We start from the raw sequence: 22389 nt of genomic DNA on the forward strand, positions 1-22389 counted from the left end.
AGAGTCTCCTGAATTAAAAAGCAGATCAAAAGAAGCCTTCTCAATTTGAAAAATTTCTCTTTTTGTTTACAACATAACTGATTTCCTTATCAACAAATAAAGTTAGCCCAAACTTATTATTTAAATTTAAGCAAACTGGGTATTATGGAGTTCTTTGTTTTGGATTCCATTTGTAAAATGTCCCAAGCAACCAGAAAGGACACAGTGGTCTTTTTTCAAAACGTTTTTGTTTATAACTCAAAAAAAGATTTTAAGTGATTTACTAATTACTTAGCTTAATTTAAGCTGCAACCTGGAGATTTCTTCAATTTAAAAGATCTTAAGAACAAAAAAGCAAAACTCAATGAAGCAAAATATTGGCCTATTTTTCCTAAAGCTATGTAAGTACACTTCTTTCCACGGACAAATAAATGCCTCAAGCAATTTAATACATTTTTTCATTAAAAATTGTTTCTAAGCTGAAACACACATAGAAAATGCATCTTAAAAGATTTTTTTAAAGCAGGCTGGACTTTGAAGTTTAAATGGCTCTTTTCAGCCAGTAATATCTGTGATATGGTAATACCACAGATTCTGAGAAAAGAATCCCATAAATCATAAGGAATTTTAACAGCAGTTTATCTGGAAAGACAGACAATTATTTCTAATTTGTTAAACTGGGGTGCAATTACTCTGCTCAGTAACTGCATGTCTTTTCTGCTCTCCTAGATTCTTGGCCAGAACCTTTCAGGGAAAAGTTTTTTTTCTCTGTAACTGCAGGTGCGTACTCACAGCATTTTATTAATAAATCCAGGCCTTCCTGGTTCAGAAACAGAAGAATAAGCTGTATCACTAGTAATTTAGCTTCCTGTTCTGGATGAGAAAATATATCCTCATTTCATTATTTTATTGGCATTTTAAAGGGTCGGGTGAACCTTATTAACTGTCCAGGTTTGCCATCTTTGTCTGCCATTATTTCAAAGTACATTCCTTTTATGAATCTGATCCAGACTGAATACAATGCAAGTTTTTTAAAAGCTGAGCAGACTGTCAAGAACTAGGAAATGTGTGCGCGTTCACCTCAAAAATTCTCTTCTCTGGCAGTTGCTCCACATGCCAGTCAAAGGGATATTTCAGCCCGTTTGCAGCTTCAGGTCAGGACCAGACCTGCCAGTCACTGACAAATAAGGGAACTCCCTACCTTGGAATTTCCCTTTATTTAAGGTAATTTTTGCAGCCAGAATAATTGTTATTCTTTACTCTTTGCAAAATTACAGATTATTTTGGCTTTATTTTGAAAAAAAAAATACCTACAGAAATTAAAAATCCCACAACTATTTCTCCGGCTATTGAAGAAGGGGATAATTCATCCTGACAAATAACCGAAATCTCTGTATGTCAGTATCTGTGTTTATCAGACTACAGAGGCTCTTTTTGTTCCAAAATAGTCCACATTTGGGTTTTATTATTCAAAGAGAGGAATTTTTTTTTTTTTTGTAAACATGGAACAAAGTTTTACAGATTCATTGAAATACAGTCTACAAAGCAGCACATCCTCTAGGAGAAGGCAGGACAATACTGTAGTTACAGAGAAAAAATCCTGGAGTAAATTACATCCTCTTCACATTTGTTTTCCCAGGGACAGCAGCAGAGGGATGCTACTATCTACAGAAGGTGTTGGCAGAATAGCAGTAGGCTGGCCAGTTTGGGGAATGGGTGTACCGGTGGCCATTTGGCCATTTAGCAGATCACCAGCCCAATGACCCTACAGTTCCCTACAGTCAGTGTTCCCTGGCTGGGTTCTGGTGCTTAAAAGATGGAAGCAAAGTTTAATAGAAATTAGCAAATTTTGTGTAATTACACTAATTAGAGCTTATATTGATATTTCACCTGATCGAGGAAATGGTGCTGAGCCTCTCTAAAGCAGCCCATAAAACTCCCCACACCAGATACTTTTTTACTGAGTAAGGTTCAGTTGGCCCAGTCCTGGAAAGACCAGGATGTTGCCACCAAGCTGTGTTCTGTGACCTTGTGGAAATAGGAAAAGGGTAGACATAAGCAGTGCTTATTGTCACATACCTTTTCCCCTAGATACATTCAGAAGACATAGTGGAGCTCAGACAGACTTCTGTACCAAGAATGTCTTGGTCCTCTGGTCTGGTCTGCTACACTCTGGTCTGCTTCTTAGGATCACAGGGGGACTATACATGCTTTTCTCTCTTTAAAGTGGCAGTTAAAACATGGGCTCTGCCCTAGCTAGTGGACTCTTATTGGCTTCCTTCTAGTGTTCATGAGAGTGCTTTCACTGAAGAATCCATTTTTTAACCTGGTTAGAGACCTGTTTTTTGCTAAAACGGAGATTCTCTTCAAATGCGATCTCATGCTCTGTTAATCAGAGCAGTGATCCCTTAGCAAGAAAGGCATAAAATGTGTTACCACTGCCACCTCTGTCTGCATGTGCAAGCTCTGAGCAGCAACAGCAGTTCAGACAGGTGAGTATTAAGTAATCAAGCCACCTCTGCAAGACAACCACATTCAGAGGTCCCTGTTTCACTGATGCCTTCAAATGTAAACCTGGCAATTCTTCCAGTACAACACTGATGACTTCTCTCATCTTTCAGCTGGCTTCTGTTCCCTTTTTTCCCAGTGTTGCAACTGTGCTGTTGGGGACTTTTTTTTTTCAGTTTTCCATTGTTTATTATCCTTCTTTTTAAACTCATTTTCCTGTCTGTCATCACAGATCCTGCCCTGTAATTCCTCATATTGGCTCACTGATCCTCACTGGCTTGCTCATTCACTTCTCCTTCTCTTGCACATCCTCATCTCTCTGCTGGAAATCCCATAGCCAGGCTTCACAACGTATCTGTGCTCTTCTGCCTTGCATGTTGCATCTTCCTGTCTAAACCGCATGCCTCTCCAGTTCACAACCTTGAATGGCTTTTTCTCATCTCCTCCTATCATCTCCATGTTCTCCCTTTTTTCCTTTCTAGGACCATCCTATTTCTTCCAAGAGATAACTGAAAAAATATGTTACCGATTCCCACTCCTTTGTATTTGTTTTTCCTTTCTTACCATACAGGTGCTTTTTCTGCCTCTTTCAGTGCCATAACTACACCCACATTTGTCCCACTAACCTTCTCTCACCTGAGCAGCCTTGCACTCATCCTGTCTTTTATTATTCTCCTTAGCTAATCTGGCTCCTCACTTTAAAATACACTCTAGCCTCTCTGATTTAAAAAAATTTTCCACCTCCCCCTTCTCTGCCCTTGTTTCTGTTACTTTCCATCTCAACTCACTGAATGAAACTCCCTTTGGTTGCTCTGTGAGGTTTACTACTTTGGGCATAGGGACTCATGTTGTACCTTCTCCTGGGGATAGTATCTGACTGTATTAGTCTCTTGGTTGCCATCTTATGCTTTGACTTTAAGTTGTTTGCAGCAGAGCCCATCTTTTCATCTTGGGTTTGCAAAGAACTGAGCATGACTGTGTTCCCTTCCTGGGCTGGAGCTCAGAGCTGCTGCAGCAGTGCAAATAATAAATGACAGAATGATGAATTCAGTACTTTAGCACTGCCATCCACTGGCTGTCTTTGATCACGACACTCTATATTTGACGAAAATCTTTATTTGTTTCGTCTGCTGCTACTGAAGTGGAATGTATTCTTGTAAGCATGCTATTTGAGAGTAATGGAAATGCCAGAGATCTTTATGTTATATTCCTTCCAAATAAAAGATGCATGACTTTTGCTTTCTATTTTTCTTTACAAAGTGAAATACTGAGGTTGGTAACTGAAGTACTGAAGAATCAGGGGATTCTAGGTTAAACTGTTATGTACACTTAATTAATTTGCATTACCTGAATGATGTGTATGGTTTGTAATATATTTTGCTCATGATTAAGAAACACGCAATACTTAAAATTAAGCATGTATGTAGATGCAAAAGGGAAATAGGATAATTTGGGAGCAATCTAAAATTTGTGTGATACTGCCCCTGACAACTCTTCCAGCCTCCACCTTGTTTAGGAATGTCCTGAACCAGTGGTTTCTCTATGTTAATAATCTTCAGTGGGTTTCCTTTCTATGAGCACATCCAGTTTACCCTTGAACACATATATAAAGAGCTTTGTGGTATTTTTTCTTTATTTTTTTCCCCCTCACTATTTTATCTTTTTAAACTTTCCCCTTTCCTTCCTTGGTTTTCTTTTACTTCATTTTTGTGAAATAATCAAGCTTATTATAATTAGGCTTACTGATATATGATTAAAATTCCATGGTTAAAACAACTTGCCTTTTACATTTCCTAATGCGCTCCCATCCTAAACTGTGGCAGGAATATTTCCCTTCTTAGTACAACAGCTCCTCTGTGACAGGAGACTGTGAAAATCTATCCAGATCTGAGGTTCAATAAATTTTAAACGCAGATGTGTTTTAAGAAAATTTTGAAAGGAAGAATAGATACAAATATCCAAAGGAAAAAATGTGTGTTTCAGTAATTCAGTTGTTTATCCAATTTACTGCCATGTGCTGAAATATTACCCAGAATTCTAGGAAATGCAGAAGTGGATTATGAGTTCAAGGATGGAGCACTAATTGAATTCTTAATTGAAATGACTCATCTAAGCAACATAGCGACAGCGACCTGGATTGCCCCCCTGAATGTAAAAATCTTTCCAAATGGTGTCCTGGCACAGGTACCACACTAAAAGCTTGACTCTTGTCCATCTAAAAGAAACGTTATCTGACAGAGGAAGATTTGCTGGAAGGGGGTCACTTTCCACTCAAGAGAGGCAAGATGGATTGGTCTTTTTCTCACTCATTTTGTCTCAACCAAAACTGGTCACACCGGGCACAAAGCTTACGAAGTACTTCAATATACAGGGCTTAATTGAGTTATGGACCTTACACAAACCCTCTGTAAAGGCATGAATTTTTCTCATCTTGACATTTACATAGGAAGAGAGCTATAATTAGATGGACTAATCAACATTTCTAATAATGATATGTAAGCTCAAAATAGGAGTGTTCAATTATAATGACTGCAAGTTAAATATCAGGTGAAATTTCACTCATTATTATGAAAACCTTTTCCTTTGTTGTGCGTACTGACTCTGTTATTTTTTAAACAGGATATTGATTGGGTTTTGCCTCATTAAAAAACACCAGATTTTAATGCTGGATTTTTAATGCTTTAGACTTCCTCACTAGGGGACTCTTACAAGCCTGGTCCTTTATTTTACTGATTTATAATTGAGCCATAAACCCCTACTTTGCAGTGAAATTTGTAGCAGATAAGACAAACAAACAAACAAAAATTAGTTATTCTTAATTTCTATTACTTACAAGTGACTAGAAGCTAGGACATTTAACATGTTTTTAGTGTCTTACAAATAAACAGATATTTTTATCTGACTTCCACTACCTATGCAACCTGGGGTCTACACATACTTGAAAAGTATGATCCACTAGCAGAAAATACACACATCACAGAAGAATAGTGACAGAGGATAGAATAACTTTCCAAAGGCCTTTTATTAAAATTTTGCCATTTAGTTAAAAGGATATTTTAAATAATTTTTGCCTCTCTTGAATTTATTGATTTCTGCCAGCTGGTAAATCTTTTCTTAAACACCTAAATATACCTGGTGCTAATAAATGGAATCTTTTTGTTAAGAACATTAAGAAGCAGAAATTGAGTTTGTATCGCTTCTCGTGAAAAGAACTTAATAGCCAGGAAATCAGAGTTCTCCTTAGTGTTTTGATACACCAGTATTGACTATCTTCATTATTCTGTCAAAGCCAATAAAGTGCATAAGCACATCAAGTACACCCTCATGATATCCTTACTTTCACAAAACTGCAGAAACAAGTACAAGTTTCATTAAAGAAATAAACAAACAATTACCCTTGACTTCAGTAGCATAAGTGATTACTATCTTCGATTTTTAAAAGAAATTTCTTGTGGCTGGAAAAATCTTAAGACAGAGGACAAAACATAGACTAAAAGTATTTCGTAATGTACTTACATATCACTGGCAATGGAGGAGTTCCTGGACATGGACTTTGGAGAAAGGTCATAGTCACTGTCTGACCGGTAAAGGAAAGACTCCCTACGTTGACTGTGGACAAAATTTGCCTGAAGAATTAGCCCTGATCCAGGGCTTGTCATGGGATCCAAGGGACTTCGTCCCGATGATGTACCATTGTCTACATCGAAACTGCAAAAAGAAAGGAGAAAAAGATTTATGCCATTGACATAAGAATTTTGAAAGTAATAAACACCCTTCTGGCAAATTTATCACTAGGTGATTGCTTCTTGATAATAATGGGGAAATAAAGACCTTGTCAAGTCCACTGCTAAGCCAAAAAATGAGGCACACAAGAAATACACTTTAAAATCTCTGATAACCAAAAAGAACAAGTCTGAAGGAGAAGAAATTTGGTAGAGAAAGAAAACACTGTTAGGAATACAGGAAGCCACCTGCTTCTCTGCATGTAGAGCATCCATGAGCTCTACAACTGAGGAAACATGATGTTTCATTGTTTTCTCCCTCAGGCCCCATCTCTCCTGAGCTGGACCCTCATTATCCTGTCTCCCACTGCTGAGGCAGTTGAGGGCTCTTTTGTTATTCAGTACTCAACCCTAATACTTCATTACTACCCAAATATTTCAATAACATATTTTGTGTTATCCCAATAAACAAAGTGCTGGGTTGGGATTAAGGCGTATGCGTGTGCTTCGGCGTGTTTGCATGCATTAGAGTTGCTATTTTACAACCAGACTGAAGAAACGAGTTCTTTGCTTGCTGCCAAGCAGCATGACTTCTGTGGCCATTTGTGTCTTTGAACTACGCAGTTTAGATCCAGCACTTCTAGCTATTGTATTTGGTATTAAGAGTGGTAAACAGGCTTATCATTCCTAAGGAACACTGCCATCATGAGGGGCAGCAGTGTGAGGGGAGAGAAAGAAAGAGAAGGAGAGAGAAGATGCTCTTTCACATAGTCTGGGATGTTTCCACAAAGGGCTTTGAAAATCACTGCAAAGACCTTGAATGGGAGTCTGCAATCAATTAGAAACTAGCACAGGGTGGGCAGTGCTGGGAAGACGTGCTCATGGCAACTTGTGTTGCTTAGCAGCCCAACAGCTGTGTTTGCTACCGTACGGAGTCTTTTTGGAGCATGTGGCTCTGTTTTTAGACTTAATGTGTTGTGGTATGCAATCTCTGAGGTCACAGATGTGTGGATTAGCAAGATTATGTCTCCATCTGATGGGACTGAGCACATTTTATCCAGCCAGAAGAGGAAGATGGCTTTTGTTTCCCTAGTTGGTTGTGTCTCTAAAACCAAAGATCAGTTTTACTTTTACAGCATGGTAGGGAAGGTGTGCATGGGACCTTGGCTTATAACTACTTGGGTTCATTTGCCATACTAATGGGAACGTAAATAATACTGCTAAAGCATTTAGGAATGAGGGATGAATAGAAGATCTTTCACATGATTTTTTTTTAAACATGGGTAAGTGTCAGAATCATAGTATGTATTTGTAATGAACACATCTAAAGTACTCATTTTGAAAACAGTGTTTACGTAAAGGACACCCACTGGTTTTCAATTATATCTAATGACAGCTGAAAAGAAAATACTCAGTACATGTCATCTGTTGATTAGACTTCAGCCTGGTGCATGTGTCACATCAGGTACCTGCTACTCTCTGCACTAGCTTGTTTCTTGCTGTTATCTACCATTGACCTGAGGTTGCAGTGAGGCTGCCGCTTTAATGTTTTACTGAAGTGACAGCATTCCCATGGCCCGTTTTTCTTTGTTAAATGAACTAATCAAAGAAACATATATTGCCTGTTTTGACAGAGATGCACATTGCCTGGCAGATAATGAACCTTGGTTTCACGTTTTATCTCATTGTTTCATTGTTACTTTGCACATATTCCTAGAACTGCAAGCTTTCTGCTGCTCTCAGACTGTATTATTTATTTTTTATTCACCTTTCACAGTTTGAATGTAGAAAAGCAAAACTTTTTTTTTTTTTCAAAAAACTATTCAGAAAATTGTATTAAACAAACTTCAAGAGAGATTAGCAATTTAATTCCCTTTTCACTGTAGTTTTCAGAACAATTCACTGTCAGGAAATCCTAACACATCCTTCCCAAAATTGATTTCTTTTCATTATGCCTGAATACTTTTTCTGTGTCCTCAAATGTGCTACTACTACATAACATTATCAATCTCAAGCTAACAAAGCTTAATCGGTAAGACATCAAATGAGAGTTCTGCCACCAGCCTGCTGGGTGTGATCTTGGATAACGCAAAGTTCCTCTTTGCATTTCATTTTCCCTATTCATTGCATCTTTGTGATCATTGTGAGATCTGCTCACAAAAAAATATTGAAAAAAATATTGGAAAGGGCAAGATAGCATGAATGCTACAGTAAAACATCCTTTGCAGCTTATAGTGCCATAAGTTAATAACCATATTGCCATTCTTACTAGCATGACTACCATTATTCACTAGCAATCAATATCTTTTGAGTTTGAATTCCTGAGTATTCCAGGAGCACAAAATACTCACAATGCCAATGAAGGGTTTGGAACATCTGTGAGCTCATTGTATCCAAATTTCCTAACACTTCTATTTCATTGCCTAAATAAAATAATTTTTTTTCTTTCAACAGCTGCAAGAACACACAGACTCCTAAACAATACACAGTCTGTATGTTTGTTCTGTTGAGGGGAGGAGGAGGGTAGATCTTTCACACAATTTTAGGTAAAAGAGAACAGGATTGTTTACTCCTGTGCTCAATAAGACTAACTTCTGCAATGGCAGTATCATTTCAAATACATATAAACTTGTCTGAAAGCGCTAAAGCAAAAGTTAAAAGTGGGATAGAAAGACATGAAGGTAAATGTAAGTCTGTCTCACAGCAGGAAAATTTTGAATAAGGAGTGACTATTAAATTGATTTCTTTAACAGCAGACTTAATTATTCAACTGATTAAAAGGTATTTTATTGGATTAAAGGAACATATGGTTTTGTTTGCAGATTTGTTTTATTTTGTTCACCCACCTTTTGTGGACAGGATATGAATATTTTATTACCAGTCTTATTTCTCCCAGTCAGAAACTAAAGCAGGCTTCTATGAATTATTTCATTGTCAGATTATAACATAGTGAGTTTTTAAAATTTAAAAGTCTATTAGATAAAATTGCAGTTGCATCAGCTGGGAGAGGCCCTGTGGTTTGCATCACCAGATCACTGCAAGTATGTGCAGGACTTGCACATGGCTGTTATGACAGGAATTTTATCCTGTGATACTGTGTTGTGTCCGCTAGATGGGTGTCAAAAGTAATGAAAGGAATTAAAATATATCAGCTAGAATTTGGCTCATGCTGCTCAACGAAAATGTCTTTTATGTAAATATGCATCAAGAAAAAAAATGTTCAGTTCTACAGTCAAAGGGGGAGTGTGAATACAGCACTGGTTTGCCAGAAACATATGTTTATATTAAAAAGTTTCTAAAATGTCTTGTTTAGCTCTTACTTACCGAGACATTTGCTAACACTCAGATACAAAAAGTTTGCAGAAATCTAAATGAAAAATGTGTTATTACACTGAAAATCAAATTAATTGTTTCTTTGGCTGAACCACAAGTCTTAATTGCAAGAAATGGTGCTGCTGATCACGCTGCAGCGAATTAACAGAGAATCAGAATGGGGAATTGAAGACTTTCACACAAGTTGTTTGTTCTTTCTTGCTGCATACACTGAAAAAAATTAAAAGTTTAAGATACAAAATAGGATAGACTCTTTATTTTGCCTGGACAGAAATTGCAGAAAGTCAGCTCTGGTTGCGTCATATTTGTCTTTCCACTCCTGTTAAGTTTTAAGCCACGGCAAGAATATGCTGTGAATTAAAAAGTACACGTTTAGTGACAAACAAAAGTTATTTTCTCCCTAGCATGTTTCTCAGCCTCTTTGCACTTTGGTGAAGGGTTGTCTTTGGAAAGGAGGAAAAAGCATGGAAGTTGTTACTGAAGGCACAGGAACTGTTTTGCTACCATTTCACAGGCCGAAAGCTCCCGTTTAATGACAGAATTTTCCACCATTGCTCTGCAGCCAGCTTTGGGCACTTTGCACAATGCATGCAAACTGAAGCTGCTTTTAGTGACAGGAGCATTTGGCACAGCACACATCACAGAATTGTCTATGTTCAAAGAGCTTTGCTGCAACTCCAGAGATGCCAAAGCTATGAAAAGCCAGTGCTAATTCAGCAACTTTTGTGTCTGCATTCTGACAAAATGTTTTATGACACTAGTGGATACTGTTTATCCTTAGAGCCGGCCTGATTTGGTGTTTAGTGACGACAAACATGACATGACGTGAGAGTTCAGCCTTTTTTTCTTTTTTGGCTATATGTTGTGTTTGCATGTCTTGCCCACCATGTATCATCCAGGCTCTGTAGTCAGGTGGGGATAAAGATGGTGAACTCTTTTGAGCTGTAAACATTCATGTAAACATTAATGGCTGATCTTCCCTGTGCTCCTAATAGGACAAGAAGTAATAACATCACAAGCAACCTTTAGGAAGGTTACTAATTATTTGCTTCAGGCAATAGTAGGACTCTGTGGTAAGGACAGGAAAGGTTCTGGATCTGAATCAGCGCTGCTTCATTGTTAATGACTGCACAGCTTCTTTAGCCAGTGAAAGAAACTCTCTGTGGGCTTCCTTTTGAGTCCTTAAATAACTCTCTCCTACTCTCTGCAAGGTTGCTAAAAGAAAAAAGGGGAAGTTCTGTGTACAAATTATAGCTTTTAGTTACATAAGGAGTAATGGCATCATAATGAATATGCACAAGAGCTTGTAATTAAGGCTGCGTAGAAGATCTTAATGTTGGTCTTCCTTATTACTGAGAGTTTAGCAATTTAATACTGTAGCTTTTTGTTGGCGATTTTTGTTTTGTTCTATTTTTTTAAAGAGAAGTCAGCAATAGTAGAAGGAGGAAGGAAATAAATTCCACCCCAAAATGAAGAATTTACTAGACTTTTTACGAATACAAGTTGCACTCCTGATATTCCCCTTTTAAGTCTCTCCCCACCCTCAGCCTACTCTGTCTTGGAAATTATGGCGAGGGAGAGAGGTAGGAGCCAAATTAATTGATCCTCTAGGGACACCTTATCTTTTAAGGCCATCTTTAAACATTAGAGAGGGACAGGCAAGTTCTAGAGGAGCAAATTTTGTCCCCCATCAAAGGAGTCTGTTGTCCTAGTGTCAAGCAATCTCTCCAGCCATCTGTCTGTGCTATGACCTACCTAAGCATCTCAACATCCTTACCTCCCAGAAGTCCCGTCCTGTATTTACACCTGGAATCACAATCCCACCATCACACCGAATGGGTGCATTTGGCATAGCAGCTGTAATTCACTGCAATTATCACAGAAGAGCTGCCCTGTAGCAACTTGCTTTGGGCAGGGTCTTATTTAGAGCAAAAGCAAGGTAATAAAACTTCATATACATCGCCAAGGAAAAGGTAAGCTATTTATTGCTTGTGCCCCAGGACAGGAGCCCACACCTGGAGGAGGCAGCCTGTAGCTACTGGAGAAAGGGAAGGATGGGATAGTCCCTTCAAATGCAGAATCCGAATTTGTCACTTGGATTGCTCAGGATGAAAAAAAGCAGCTGGCCACCTCAGCTGGTGGGACCCACCGTGGACACGCAGGGTTGTAGAGAAAGGCCACAGTGTGCCTGTCTCTAGGATCATTCAGTGTAAAAGGCCAGGGTAGGGGAAGGCTCATTCCCCGTCAGATGGGATGCAACAGGCAGAGTGTAGTGTGCTCTTAGACCTTGCGTGCATTAATTACTGTGTGTCCTGGAGATGTGTGTGTCTCAAATCAAAGCAGGACAGATTAAAGTTTTGTTCTTACATGTAATGGATTTATTCTGCATTAGTTATAGGTTATTTTAGTAGGACAGACCATTTCAGTTACTGTGGAAATCACGCCCATTGTGACCCAGTTCTTAAAAAAATATACAGAGACTCCTGAAATACTAGGTCATAAGAAAGCATTTTGTGTGAGGTGGACACTGATTCTGTTATATTAATTTTACAGCTCTCAGACAGAGAAGGCAGTGTAAGGAATAAATTAAGACAGAGACAAAAACCTCTTCCTCTGGAACAGACATTATATGCTAGTAAGAACTGAATTTTCATTGATGCATTTTAGGTAGTTAAATCATGTTTTACTTTATACATTAAATATATTCAGTGAATGCACTGCATTCAGCTGTAAATCTGTCCAAAGATTTGCTAATACACCAAATAATTACCATAATTTCTTTGTGAAATACTGATTTTAGACACACTTTACATTCATTAACTAGACTGGACAAGCACTTTGGTTATATCTTTATGATTTCTCTTGGGCCTTTTTATTGCTTTTTAATAAACTAAGCATTAAATTGAGTCAACAGCTGACTTGGGTGTCCCCTTTTTGCCAGACATAGTTATCTCTAGAGTTTAATAAGTATGAAACTTTAGAATTTTCTTTATCAGAAAGAAACAAGTTGTCAGTAATCAGCCTCTGCCATAGGCTCCCACTGGACTTTAGATGTTACATAGGTTAACCTGCACCATCAGAAAAAAACCTGTAAAAATAAATCAGTGGCTTTATATAATTGAATAGCAGGCCTAAAATTTATTTCTTATATTAATTCTCTGTTTGGGATCTTTCAAAATGTCTCCTTTCTGACAGTGTCTACCCAGTGATGCAGGAGAGACCACATCTGCTTTTCTCCTTGTATTTTCCTTTCTGTCTCTTCCCCCATGCCTAGTAAAAACTAAAGACCTCAGTAAAATGAGGGGAAAAAAAGAGAAATATTTATACTGACATTTTAGAAGGAATATCATATCAACTCTCTACATTTGAAGAAAAAATCATTTATATGTGACCTGATAAAAATTTTTATGTTCTCTGTAGCAAAGTTAACAAAAACTTTTGCCTTCTATTGCTTAAAAATATGTTCAGCGAATTGTAAGCAAATGATATTAAAAGGAACATATGACCTAAATCTGAATTTTCTTGTACCACTGGAGAATTCAAGCCAACTATCTACTTGTGGCTTTGGCTTTCCAGTTAAGCGATTCAGCAAGCAAGCCCTATGATTAACTCCATTTTTAGAAGTGGTGTGGATAGATTTTCCAGTATCAAAACTGCAAGCAAAAGAAGAAAATGTGACATTTCATGAAATTTGCTTTTAGCAGCAGAACTTGGCTTCTGCTCTTGGCATAACTGTTTTTGGAAACATTTAGAGTGTAACAAGGCTTAATACTAATATTAAAAGCCCAGATAGATAACAGGCGAATAGAACGTGTGTAGGACAAAAAATACACTGAAGCAAAAAGGTTTGTAAGAATTGGTCTACTGAAACATGTTAGGAAAGGAACTCCAACTATCTGTTGAGCTTCTGTCTCATGATTTTCTAGCAAGTGTCTTAAGAAATGTACCAATCTCTCTAAACAAACCGTTTCTTGTTTTGTTAGGAAGTTTCCAAGCAAGGAGTTTCCTGTGACAACTATGCCATGTCTTTGGGTGTTTTGCTTAGAACAGTCTCCTCGTACTCAATTCAAGGTGTACTTTTCACGTCACCTCATTATTCTTAATTATACCTCAGTGGTCTATGCATTTGGCACACAAGCCTCTGTTGCACGTATTAAATCAATTTGCTTGTTGTGCTCAGCCATACTGGGATTTTTTTGTGATTCCTTTTATTCTTTCCTCAGAGAGAGGATCGTCCTTCACCTGGCAATTTTTATTCTCTGAACTTGGCTCCTGCAAGTGAACATCTTCCTACTAACGTGATGTTCAGGTAAGAATGCCAGATTCCAGATCCTGTTACATGGATTTGATGTTTTGACGTTTCTTTGAAGCTGAAATAGTTGTCTTATTGCAGTATAATAAAAATACAAACAAAACATGTAAGAGAAACAAAATGCAAAACAATTTCCAAGAAATGTTGGAATAATCTGTTCAGGCTTCTACTAGGTTTAAGTCACTTTGTACAGTTCTTCTCATCTGTACAGTTCTTCTCTACTGAGACTAGGATCCCCATTTTTAGATAATAAGGGCAACCGAGACATTAACTGTTTTCCCCAAGGCTTCTGGTAAAATCTGTGGCAGGTTGAGGTCTGAATGAGGAAATCTGCAGAAAATATTGAAGAATCGGAACTATTTTGGGTAACCTGAGGTAAAGCAGGCTGAAAAATAGAACCACTTAATCCAGACATGAGAAGGAGTATGCAGCAAATATGGAGGTGCTCCCGAGCAGCCCGGCCCCAGCCACCCGCCAGCTCCCACTGCTGCAGGCGCCTGTCAGCACCACTGCATTTCTGGGAGTGCAGTCGCAGCAGGACTGATGGGTCTCCACTTTATTATTGTCATTATTGTCTGTCACCATTCACTTAAATCATTCCATAATGTTGTCTGCACTTATTTTCCGTAAGGTACCTTTCCTCTGGGCTCCAAATACTAAAGTACCTTCAAACTCTTTTTAAAAATTCACTTTCCATAATTTCTTCAGGAAATTATAGAACAACACTGTTTTTCTTTCCAGGGTGAGTTTTGATCTGACAATTCCCATTTCTTTTTCTGCAGCACTACTTTCTGAGCAGTTTTTAGACACTGGGATACAAAACCAGCTTGCACTGAGTGTGAATACATAGCATGTATTTACTGTAATTCACATTGCTATTAATTTTCTCTTATTCTAAATGTATTGGAATAAAATTTCAAAGCATTTCAAAATGTTTATCTAGCAATTTATAAAAAGATGCAAACCATCCATCAAGCATACTGACTAATCCTAATTAAAATGCAGCTCCCCTAAGATATTAACAGAACACCTTTCTTTCAGGAAAAACTAAAATATAAAAATGAATGTAAGATCATGGTTGAGAAGAAGACTGCTGCCAGAGAAGGAAACTCCAATTCACTGAAAGAGCTCAGCCTCCTATTTTTGTGAACTCAGTCAGATGCCATTATCAGAAGTGGACAAATTGCTTATATATTCTTTCTGAATTAGTGGTGCGATAAAGCAAGATTGTAGGAAAAGAGGTAGTTCCTCAGACCTGTAATATTTAAATCAATACCCCACAGTACTGATGAAAGCACACAGAATCCAGGAAACAAGTATAAATGTTCCCCAGGGCTAACACTGGTGTGCATTGGGAAGCTTCCTGGCAAACACATCCTTCTGAAGAATCATCATATATACCCACAATGATGATAAACACTTGGCACAGTCATAGAAGATATGGTTACATGTACCCTGTGCTTTTCTTCAGCAAAGAGTGCCCCAGCCAGAAGCTGACAGGAAAAAGCAGTTGTGGTTACTCCAGCCACTGCCCCATCCCAGAGAATGCGGCACAGGAGGTCCAAGGAGCCAGGAGGTGAGATCGTCATGACAAGAGGAGGTCGCATCCCTCAGCATCACCCAGCTCATAATTATTCTTTTGCACAACTGAGCTTAAGCCAACCTGTCTTCAAAAAGTGTGTCTTCCAGAAAACAGATAAGGGCTGTGGACAGAAAAGTCCAAAGAAAAGAAGGTCTTTAGCCCAAACTATAAGAACCCTGCACACAGAAGATAAGATGGTTTGTTTCACCAGTACAATGTGCACACATAGGTATCTGCAAGAAATCAAGGCCAGCTTCAGAGGAGAGTGGAGAGGAGGCAGCTGGATAAGAAACTGCAGTTGTGTCTTTAGGCAAAGAAAGTGTCTTCTAGTGTTGCTCTAGACTCCCTAAGCCAATGAAAGCTCCATGAAAAGGAGACATAATTATAGTTGACAAGCAACATTTTTTTCTCACACTGTTGTAAAATTCCTCTAATTGCAATAAACAATTGCTGGCAATAAATCACATATGAATTCTACATCCACAAGAATTCATGTTGGGCTATGTTAGCAGCAATTATCACTTAAATCATGGCATGTATTGTTTAAAGCTTAAAAGTTCAAGGTATTAAGAGCTTCAGAGCTCTAAAATTTTGGTACTTTGCTTTTTTGAAATTGTTTCATTGAAATCCTTTCCACTTCAGTTCTTTCCATTTCAGTTCTTTACATTCTGGGTGTTTGGGTTTTGTTTTTTGGGGGGGTTTTTTGTTTGTTTGGGGTTTTTTTAATTTGTATTTTTTGTATTGTATTATTTTCTATTTTGTATTGTATTTTTGTATTTAGTTTACCAAATTTGCTAATTTTTCAGTTGTTTCCACTGCCTTAGACTTCTACTAAAGGTATCAAGGTCCACTTCATGATCTGGATTCTGGAAATCCTTGCTACAGCTTTGCCACATACAAGCAACAACCTTTAAAGGGAAACAAAATGGTCAGGAGCTTGCCTTGGAAGGGTGCTGAGACTGGAATATCTTGAGGGTATATGCTCATACTGTATTTTATTTTATACTGATTATAGACCTTGAGCACATTCACTGATACCTGGTATGTCAAGAAAGATAATTCTCATCACTAATCCAAAACAGATTATAATCTAAAATAATGGATCATTTGGGGCTTATTTTTCTTGATTTTTATTACATTATTTGAATGCTATATTATTATAATGCCTAATAACATTACGTAAGAGGGCTGCCTGACGCTCTGCATTGTAAGACTGTGTTTTCTTTTTGCCATGACTAAATTCTGTCCAATGGTGCTGAAATCTTCCTTCCATTTTTTTTTGAGGGAAAATGGGTCAACTGTTGAGAAAGTGGCAGAGAAATGTGTATTTTTCCATATTTAAAAAAAAATCTGGAAGCTGTTTTGTGAGATATTCTAGTGACTCATTTTGCAGCAGAGAAGTGGAATTTAGCTAAGTGTCTGCAAAATGCTTCTTTTGCTGATTCTGTGAACATCTTATAAATTTCAAAAAGTTATAAGCTTAGGCCAACCTTAAGTCAGTCACCTCATGTATCTGCATTATTGAAAAAATGTAAGTGATACTATATTATTTTTTAAAAATCTCCTGCCTTGCTCAGGGTCTAAGAGGGCTCTAAGGAACAAGCCCCTCTCAGTGAGATATTTGTCTCAGAAGGTGTGTACTGAATCAGGCAAAGGACTACAGAAAGGTAAAAATGCTTTTATCATAAGGAACTGGAAATAATATTTGCCCAAGCTGCAGAGCACCTGATACTGAACTAGTCACTTACACCAACTTTATCATATGTCACTAATTATGTGTTTCTCATTCTTGAGGTATCCACTCTGAATGGCTGTTGCTTGAGCCATGTGGGCATCAGCACTTACAAATACAGATTAATTCAGAATATCTGAGCAGCTACTGGATGGATCAAAGGTCCATCAGATCCACTATTCTGCCTCTAGCAGTGGCCAAAAGCGAATGCCAATGGAAGAGGGTAAGAACAAGCAAGTAGAAGTGATACCTCCCCCGTGTGTCCCAGCCGTTCAGTGTTCTCTCACCCTTTCATGGAAAATATGCTCTGAATATATGAGTGATTCTATAACAAGTAGATCAAAAAACTGAAGTCCTAGACATCTCATTTTGGATACTCAATTTAGGAATACTGTCACTTTAATCTCTGTGTTTAAATTCTCCTCATGTTAAGTAAGCATTATAATAATTTCTCATATCACATGGGTGATAGGAAAATTAGTTTAATAATCTCTGAGAAGTAGTAAGATATCATAGTGATGAATACCATAGAAAAGCCAATGAAAGCACTATAACTGCTTTTCCAATAGGTCTGAACAGCAGGTTGTCAATAAAGCACGTGGCTATATAATGAGCAGCAAGAAAATAACGGAACACCGAATATCTCACGAATTTAATTGTATTCATTCTGTGCGCTCAGTGAAGTAAAAGCAGTATGGAATCATATAAGTAATGTCTTTATCAAATTATTTATGCACAGGACTAAAGCAAGGTTCCTACGTCAATCGTAATGTTGACATTTCCTTCTTTTGTGCTTGACTTTTCAATCATAATAATGTGAATATGAGGTTATAGTGTATACGCTTGTGCACATGTCGGAGAGATGGCCTAATCTCTCTAAACTCTTGCATTTGCCATTGTTTTTCTCCAATTTTCTTTTTCAGCCTACTGTAGCACTATCAACAGCCATTACTGGTAGACCATCAGAAATTTCAGACTTCAGATGCAGTGTTGCAGATTTGCTTTCTAATGCTTAGTATACAGATGAACAAGTGCACATTCCATTTTTGTTATAATGCATGTTTGATTAACCTCATCTTCTGCAGACTTCAAGATCATTGGAACATCTCATTCATAGTTTCATTATGATTAACTACTACTGTAATATAAGCATGTTCTCACTAAAATCTCCTGTGCTCCTATACTGTCTATGAGGTTTCTGTTAGTCACTCTAAGATCGCTACTGCGCATATGACTGTTGGACTCTGAAAGCAAAAGCTATAAAGCAAAAGCTATAAAGCTATAAATGCAGTGCTTTATTAATGAAATAAACAACATATTATGAAGTGTAAAATTACTATACATATTATGCAACTCTCAGTTGGTAAAACACCTAAATGAGCAGAAGTCTACGAGTTCTCAAGAACTATTCACAAATTAACTAGAAACAAGAAAAAACAAAACACTAGCTGCTACAGTCTTCAAATGCCACACACACAGCTAAGCTAAGCATGTCTCACCAAAGAAATGAGTCTTTCTCTGTGGAGGAATGTGGTAACAGAAACATCAGTTTACACTCTTTGCTTGCAACAAGGCATTTTTTCCAGTATTAAACAAACTTGGAAGCAGATTTGATGTAGTGGGTTGAAACAAGAACTGAAAAAAAATACACTTTTTTATAAATGTGAGTGATCTGACAAGCCAAAGCTGTTAGAAATCACTGCGTATTGCAAACAACATCAAACATTCTCCTCACAAAGCAATACCAAAGTGTTTTACTAACGTTTACAACTCAGCCTGCCCCATACAGAAATATGTATGTGTAGAACTATCAATACATTCAAGAACAGCTCAAGCTTTTCTCATCAATTACGGAGTTATGTGTAAGCGCAAGCCAATTCCAGAGAATGAACTTTGTGCTCCAGGTTGCATTAAGAATATGGGAGGGGAGCAGACCGATTGCTTACTGCTGTGCTCATCCATCAACCATCCTCCCTGCTGGAACCGCTCCTCTGCTGCCATTCTCCATCCGGAAAAACATGCTGCCTTTCCTCATCCTTTCTGCAAGCCCTCCCTCTAACACCAAAGGATTACATGTTTAAACTACCACAAGCATTGCAAAGTTTGGTCAAATTGTAACAACTGAACTACAGAGTTTCTTAGGATAAACGATTAAAATGCCATTGTTTACAAATAGAAAAAAAAAAATCAAACACATCTTTTGAATTAAGTTATTTCCCGCTTTCAGGAAAAATTGTGTATGATTTATTTTACTTTGTGCAAAAAAGCTGTTTGGCAACTTGATTCCAAAAGTCTATTTTTTTGGTACCGATGTCATTACTAAAATTGGGACAGGACATGCCATAATTGCTGGCGCCAAGGAGGTGATTATATCACTCTGGAAACATTACAAAATGTGCAATCCAAGAGACCGAGAAGGAGAAATGCCAGCATCTAGCACCAGTCCCTACAGCTGACAAAATGTCACTATAACATTGTTGCTTTTGGAGCAAGCTTTGTCTCCAACTATTTTCCCCTGACATCTGGTTATTTCATCCTGTGAAGTGTCCCCAGGAGAATCAGCGATTTTGCCAAATAAACAGCACTTTTCAAGCAGCTCTTTTCAGCAAAACTCAACCTACACGTCCAATGCTCTGCTGAGCTGATGACACATGTGGCCACGTGGTTATGTGCCCTCCCCAGCTGGCAGCGTCGTCGACGCACCATCCATCACCCTGCCTGGCCTACGATTCTGGAGCAGAACTCACGGTCAATTTGGCTCTCAAGGAGAAACATGAAGCAGATGTGCGGCCCCCCAGGCAGCCGAGGCGGGGACACTGCTGGTTTACTATATAAGCGATCAGGAAATCCTTTGTTTCATTCTTTTCTTTTGCAGGAATGAAGTAGGATAAGAGGATACAAAATCCTGTTCTTTCACTGGATGAGTCACCCTCAGTGAATCATTTTTTGCCCTTCTGTGCTTCCGTTTCCCTACCTGCAAAATGGGTACTTTGTAAAGAGCTAAGAGCTCCGGTCATTAAAAGAAAAAAGATTTTGTAGAGCTAAAATTAGTATTACTGGGAGTAGTAGTAAGAGCAGCAGAAATATCAGAAATATTGCTTTTTAAGAACATATCAAAAGTGTATTTGGGTGGGAAAAAGAGAAATTTAGAAATTTTACTGGTTTTCCTCAGAGGAAACATGTGAAGGAACAGAAAGAATAGAAGGAAAGAAAGACTTGCTTATTTACTTGTTTTGGTACATTACTTTTCAAGACATTCTCATCATTAAAAATGGAGTGGAAGAGGACATTAGACCTGGTATTTCTGTAACATTTGGAAGCAAATGGAGGGAATAATGGCAAAAAAACCCCCAAGGGGACAAAAAAACAAAAAAGAGAGAAAAAAAACTTCACCAAAACTTTATTCTAAGAAATTTTATGAAAAAAAGTTTAGAAAAGAAAGAAGAAAATCTTTTTCACTTTAGGCAAGAAGTTGGTTAGATTGTTTTTAAAACGTGGCTTTTATTTTCTGTCCACTCTATGCTGTACTTCTGTAAGACACAGGAAATCATTATGAATTCTCCTTTCAGGCAGAATGAGATGATCTTTTTTTTTCAGAACAAAAAAAAAGGATTATAGAATTAAAAAAAAAGTTAAACAAGAGTAATTATCGCAGCAGATGAAACATTACTGAGGTCTAAAGAAGAAAAACCTGACAGTGGCCAAATACGTGCTTGGCATACCCTACTGTACAGCCCTGCCAGGAGAGCACGTGGGCGAGCGTCTCCTCCTGGGAATCTAGTAGTTGTGCCTTAAGGAAGCCTCGACAGTACATATTTTACTGTACTGTTCTTTTTTTACTCCCTCCAGCCATGGCTCTCTGCCAACAGAGGAGAACCTGCCCATCCATGACAAAGACATGCTATTAAAAAGGATAGCCAATTAAGCAGGCATGTGTACTATTTTCTTTGAAATTTTTCTTTGAGTGTTAAAAGTTAAGGCAATAAAGACAGAAACTTGTTTATATCTGACCTCTCTAATGTGTGAATGAAGTAGCATGAGTGAAATACCAATACAGTTTTCGCTAATAAAATGAAGTGTCAACATATGAATGCAACTTAGAAACAATAAGCATAAATTTGCAGAATATTCATGGGTTTGTACAATTTCAGAGATTTCTACAAGGATGCTTGAGACATGAAGCACTTGATTAAAACAAAACAAAATTCTCAAGGAATATTTAAAGTAGAGAAGACAGGAGGGGAAATCTCTGCTTAAACTTCAAATATTAAAGTTCATACAATTCCCTGTCACCTGAGAAAGTGAAATAACCAATAATGGGAGTATCTGTATATTTTTAATCTTCATGAACTATGATGTTACACAGTAATGTTTGTGATTGTCTCTGTATTCCATCCTTTATGGAAAGCTGGATTTAATTTATTTTCCAAGCAGCTGCAATAAAGAATATTGCACAAGAGCTGACTCTGCAAAGCTAAATTTCAGGAAATGGGGCCTTTTCTTTTGCTTCAATGAATACAATGTCTGAGGCTAATTTAACAATAAAAGAACTAGGAGGTAACTCTGAAACCAGACGCTGGTCCTGAGCTGCACAGAGACAGTACAGCAATGTCAAAGAGGTTCAGAAGGCTGCTCTGAAAATCGTTGTTCACCAGGACTATTATGATAAAATCCATCACATGATAGAGAATATTCATACACTCAGAGAGCAAGAGCAGCAGGCAAGGGTGGAATGGACTAGAAAAGTGTGTGGAGAAGGGGGAAGAAATACAACATAGGATCCTTATCCTGCAAACTCATCCTTTTTAGCACATAAATATCTCTAGCAAACAAAATTCTATTTACGAATACTTTTCATGAAAGATGGAAGAAAAGGGATGTGCTCATGAGAAAAAGTACATTCCAAGAGCTGCTAGCCCTTAGATTTTCTTCTCCAGTTAAAACAACTGCAGTGGATTTTTGATTAATATTATCACTTTATTATTACTGTATTTCAATAGTCTCTTCCAAGGAGTTTTGAAAGCAACTGGAAAGTTACTGGAAAGTAACTTTTTCTTTGTTTTGTCATTCTGGATTTCTAATTGCCAATGAATATTTAAACTAAAAGAAAATCTTATTTTGAAGCAAAAGCCCAGATATTACCATGATCTGCATCTGAAACAGAACAGTTGGAGAAGGCAGAGAGCAGCTGCTCTATCTTAAAGATCAAACAGTTACAGTG

General features: G+C 37.7%; 1 protein-coding gene across 1 annotated transcript in view; it reads right to left on the minus strand.

Annotated features, from left to right (window-relative positions):
- PDE4D (phosphodiesterase 4D) overlaps positions 1-22389 on the minus strand; it is a 363679-nt gene that overhangs the window by 122946 nt on the left and 218344 nt on the right. The window contains exon 2 of the mRNA XM_072859369.1: positions 6004-6195. Coding sequence (XP_072715470.1) covers positions 6004-6195 — 192 coding nt within the window. The remainder of the gene's footprint in view (positions 1-6003; positions 6196-22389) is intronic.

This window comes from Ciconia boyciana, chromosome 4, assembly GCF_034638445.1.
Source record: "Ciconia boyciana chromosome 4, ASM3463844v1, whole genome shotgun sequence".
NCBI lineage: Eukaryota > Metazoa > Chordata > Aves > Ciconiiformes > Ciconiidae > Ciconia > Ciconia boyciana.